The sequence below is a fragment of the Momordica charantia genome, assembly GCF_013281855.1.
Source record: "Momordica charantia cultivar OHB3-1 chromosome 10 unlocalized genomic scaffold, Mcharantia_2.0 BLBB01000010.1, whole genome shotgun sequence".
Lineage (NCBI taxonomy): Eukaryota > Viridiplantae > Streptophyta > Magnoliopsida > Cucurbitales > Cucurbitaceae > Momordica > Momordica charantia.
Genome location: NW_028275158.1, coordinates 15,648,179 through 15,653,344, shown reverse-complemented (window position 1 = coordinate 15,653,344; position 5,166 = coordinate 15,648,179). Strand labels below are relative to the sequence as shown.

Below are 5,166 nucleotides of genomic sequence, written 5' to 3'. Positions count from 1 at the left end.
CTACTCCAATGACAAAGGATGCAGGGTTGTAATTCTTCTACAATTGCAAGAAGGAACACGATTTGAGTATGGGTTAAGATTTAATTTCATGGGGTCCAATAACAAAGCTGGGTATAAAGCTTTATTGGCCGAGCTCTGGATGGTGTAGAGTATAGGCGCTACTTGTTTATTAATCCTCACTGATTCCCAACTTATAATTAACGAAATTACATAAGAATTTCAAGAAAATGATGAAAAAATGGCCAGGTATCTGCGAATAGCCAAAGAAAATTTGGCAAAATTTAGGAACTTTGTAATTCGCCAAGTGCCCCATTCAGAAAATTCAAATGTTTATGCTTTAGCGAGTTAGCTTCCGCATATGAAACTGACCTAGCCTGTACTGTACCCGTCGAGGTGTTGAGTACGCCGTCAATTAACGAAGAAGAACAGTGTGAGGTTGTTGTATGACCTCGTTGCTGGATGGATCTGATAATCGAATTCCTCCAAGGAAGGCAACCAGAAGATGAAAACGAAGTAGAGAAGTTACGGAGGCAAACCGCTCATTATCTTCTTCAAAATGGAGCTTTACATAAACGAGGGGGTTCACTGCCATTACTGAAGTGTTTAGCACCGGATGAAACAGAATATGCACTCCGAGAGGTGCATGAGGGAATTTGTGGAGATCACATTGGGGCTTGAACCCTCATGTAAAAAATTAGTCGACAAGGTACTATTGGCCAAGTATAAGCAAAGATACGAAAACATTCGTACGACAATGTGATAAGTGTTAGAGGTATGTTGATATAATCTGATAGCCACCAGAGAATTTGACACCTATCTCCAGTCTGTGGCCGTTTGCTCAATGGGAGATTGGCTTAATTGGGCAGCTCCGAACTGAGAAAGGACAAACAAAGTTTGCCATTGTCACTGTTTATTATTTCATCAAATGAGTTGAAGCAGAACCGATAGCAACTACTATAGAGGCGAAAGTAAGGAATTTCATTTGGCAGAATATCATCTGTCGATTCGGAATACCATACACAATAATCACGGACAATGGGAAGCACTTCGACAATGAGAAGTTCAACAGTTTTTGTACAAATTTTAGAATCAAACACGTTACTTCATCACCTGCCCACCCACAAGGTAATGGAAAGGTTGAACAATTAATAAAAGTCTAAAGCGAGTATTGAAGGTGAGATTAGAAGAATTGAAGAGGGATTGGGCAGAAGAACTCCTAGGTGTTTTGTGATCCTACCGAACTATACCTAGGTGTTCCACAAACCAGACACTCTATGCGCTGGCTTTTGGTTCTAAAGCGGTCATCCCAGTAGAGGTTGGTTTGCTGTCAGAATGAACTAAGCAGCAATTCGACGAAGCATAGAACTCCGAAGCATTATGTTTTAATATGGACCTTGATATGAACCAAGGAGCTCCCTTTGTCATGCCTCATGGACCGATTACAAGATCAAGAGCTCGAAAAGTTCAACAAGCTTTTCTACTTCGTGTCCAAGCGTTCGTGAACTCGACACGAGAATTAAAGGAAGATGTGCAAGATGTTGAAACAATTCAATTCAATTTGGTGCAAGTTATGCATTTTTAAGTGTTTTTAAGGCAAGTCAAAGTCCACTTGGTCAAGGTCAAAGTCAACTCCATCAAGACAAGTCAAAGTCAACTCATTCAATTCAAAAACCAAGTCAAACACTCACATCCCTCATTATGGACAGGATTGCACTTATTTTGGTTGGCTTTCCATGTTCTTAACCTTTTTATTTGCTTGTCTTTTCATTTCTTGTAAGTTATGTCTTTTCATTTCTTGTAAGTTACAAGTCTTTTCATTTGCTTAAAACTTTTCATATGGCTTGCTAGGATGGCTATATATAGCCTTGAGATGTCTTGTTGTAAACACAAATTGAAGTTTAATTAAAAGTGAGTTTTCTTATTAGCTTGGTTGAGAGCTTTATCTCCCATTTCTTGTGGAATTTCTTGTGTCTTTAGAATTTGCATGTTAGGATCATTCAAGCGGTGTTGATCATACCTCTTGTGGAGTGATTCGAATCACGAGTTTAGAAACGAGTTTTCTCTACTCTTGATTTTGATCATCAAGGTAATCCGTTCTTAAACTTTTCCTTGGGTTGATTCCATACTTGTTTTCGGGGTTTTTGGGATTGAGTTCTATGGGTCTTGTTCGTTAGCAAGGTTCTTAGATCCAAATCTTTGATACCAAAATGTTAAGAAACCCTTGAGATTTGGATCTAAGAACCTTGCTAACGAACAAGACTCATAGAACTCAATCCCAAAAACCCCGAAAAACAAGTATGGAATCAACCAAAAGAAAAGTTTAAGAACAGATTACCTTGATGATCAATACCAAGAATAGAGAAAACTCGTGATTCGAATCACTCCACAAGAGGTATGATCAACACCGCTTGAATGATCATAACATGCAAATTCTAAGGACACAAGAAATTGCACAAGAAATGGGAGATAAAGCTCTCAACCAAGCTAATGAGAAAACTCACTTTTCATTTACTTGAAATTGTGTTTACAACAAGACATCTCAAGGCTATATATAGCCATCCTAGCAAGCCATATGAAAAGTCTTAAGCAAATGAAAAGACTTGTAACTTACAAGAAATGAAAAGACTTGTAAATGAAAAGACATAACTCAAAAGAAATGAAAAGGCATGCAAATGAAAAGACATCACTTCAATAAATGGAAAGACAAGCAAATGAAAAGGTTAAGAACATGGAGAGTTTAACAAAATAAATTGCAATCCCGTCCATAATGAATGATGTGAGTGTTAAGAACATGGGCTCAGAGCTCCTACAACAACTCCCTGGCCAAGTAGTGCAACGAAAATACACCTCTGCTTTAATAACCCTAAGGAGCACAAACGACGAGCGCCTCTGACCACCATGAATACGAAGGTTTCGCTCCCGCCAAAGGAGAGAGACAGTCGAAGTCCAAGCTAACCGCCACACATGCCGCTGAGTAGACGACCTAGCATTAACACGACAAATCCAAGTAAGCTCAGTAGACCAATATGAAACCCGATGAGACAAACCTGCCCAGAAATCATACCACCCCAAACTGCTCGACTATAAGGGCAATCAAAAAACAGATGATCCCGAGACTCCAAACCAGCACAAAAAACACAAGTAGCAGGCACCAACGCATTCCACTGGCAAAGACGATCATGCGTAGATAGGCGATCACGAATTGCCAACCAAGAAATAAATGAATGTTTAGGGATATTCCCACCAAACCATAACAAGGAAAAATAAGGAACAGGGGGACGACGAGGACGAAGAACCCCCGAAGCACTAGAGACCGAAAAAAGGCCAGACACCGCGGGAGTCCAAACAAGGCGATCCTCCTGACCAACCACAACTCGCACCGACAACACCTCCGGGAGAAGCTCAAGAAGATCCACCGAAACACGAGGCCACCTCCAAGAACCATCAGGAAGCAAAAAGTCAGCAACCTTAGCCATAGAAGAGCTAGCAGCATCATAGGTAACCCGATCCCCACACCTCAGGTGAATCGGACCCCCCGGCAACCAGGGATCGTGCCACACAAAACAAAGCCGACCATCCCCAAGAACAGTACGAACCAGAGGACGAAGAGAATCCCGGACACCCAGAATATCCCGCAACACCAAGAAAATCGAGACGAAGGTCGGACAGTCCAAATACAAGTGCCCCGTAGAGCATAAGCCTCCACCCAAGCGACCCACGAGGCCGAGTGGCGAACACCCAGTCCCCCCCTCCTCAAGAGGAAGACAGACCTCAGCCCAAGCCACATTCGCCCCAGAGGACCCACCCTCACAGCCCTTCCACAAAAACGAGCGAAGTAGACGCTCCACCTCATGCACCACCCGGGCTGGAAGAACAAAGACACTGGCCCAGTAAACCTGGAAACTCTGAAGCACCGAGCGAATGAGCTGCAAACGACCAGCAAAAGAAAGCACCGAGCCGACCAACTCCGAATACTAGCACTTATCTTCTCCAACAAAGGCTTACAATCTCGAAAAGACAACCGACGAGAAAGGAGCGGAACGCCAAGATACCGCACTGGGAGAGTTTCCACCGAAAACCCCAAGAAAGAAGCCAACCCCTGCACCTCCTCAGGAGGAAGACCGACCCCAAAAGAAGAGCTCTTATGATTATTAGCAACAAGACCCGACAACGCCTCAAACTCCACCAAAGAAGCCCGAATAAATGAAAGAGAACCAACATCCCCATTCGAAAAGATCATCAAGTCATTCGCAAAACACAAGTGAGTCAAACCAATTCGATCACACCTCGGATGATATCGAAACCCCGCCGGAGTTCGAGTAAGCATACGCGACAACACTTCCATGACCATGACAAAAAGATAAGGGGAAAGAGGATCCCCTTGACGTAAACCACAACGACCAGGAAAATAACCATCATGCGAACCATTCAGAGAAATGGCGAACATAGGAGACGTAACACAAGCCCGGATCCAATTAACAAACCGAACCGGGGTCCCATGGCCAATAACAGGCCAAACAGGAAATCCCAACGCACCGAGTCATACGCCTTCTAAAGATCCACCTTAAGCACACAACGAGGGATACCTTTATTAAGATGATACCCTCCAACAAGCTCCTGACAAAGCAAAATATTGTCCACAATACGACGTCCAGGCACAAAAGCAGATTGATTCTGACTAATAAACCTAGGGAGCCAGACTTTCAATCGGTTAGCTAAAAGCTTCGTAATGCACTTATACAACACATTACAACATGAGATAAGGCGAAAATCCCCTAACCCCGAAGGATTGGGGATCTTAGGAATCAAAGTAAGCGCTGTAGCATTAACCCCAGAAGGCAAATAGGAAGTAGCAAAGAAATGCAACACCGCCTTACAAAAGTCATCACCCACAACACTCCAAGCCGCCTTAAAGAAGCCCACTGAGAACCCATCTGGACCAGGAGCCTTACCAATATTCATCGAAAACAACACCTCCCGCACCTCCAGAGAAGTAACAGGACGACACAACTCCACCCCACACTCAGGAGGCCACACAAAATCCACAATAGCAGCCAGACGAGCAGTAAGATCACGATAAGCTACACACTCAGACCCTAACAAGCGACGATAAAAACCAACCGTCAGCCGTAGCAATCTCAGCGCGATCAGTAACAACCAGACCTG

General features: G+C 43.4%; 1 protein-coding gene across 1 annotated transcript; it reads right to left on the bottom strand.

Moving 5' to 3' along the window:
- Positions 1–2,863: 2,863 nt before the first annotated feature.
- Positions 2,864–4,447, bottom strand: LOC148208661 (uncharacterized). The gene is made up of 3 exons (XM_088119143.1): positions 3,976–4,447; positions 3,048–3,865; positions 2,864–2,983 (listed from the first exon to the last, which is right to left on the bottom strand). The coding sequence occupies exons 1-3, from the start codon at positions 4,445–4,447 to the stop codon at positions 2,864–2,866; spliced, it is 1,410 nt and encodes a 469-aa protein (XP_087975269.1).
- Positions 4,448–5,166: the final 719 nt, after the last annotated feature.

Excerpts from the sequence above, each read along its gene's own strand:
- LOC148208661 (XM_088119143.1), bottom strand. The coding sequence starts at position 4,447 with ATGTTCGCCATTTCTCTGAATGGTTCGCATGATGGTTATTTTCCTGGT. Across the intron at positions 3,866-3,975 it reads GTTGGAGAAGATAAGTGCTA|CCCGGGTGGTGCATGAGGTG; the intron begins GTATTCGGAGTT and ends TTGTTCTTCCAG. Across the intron at positions 2,984-3,047 it reads GTGGTATGATTTCTGGGCAG|GTCGTCTACTCAGCGGCATG; the intron begins GTTTGTCTCATC and ends TGTTAATGCTAG.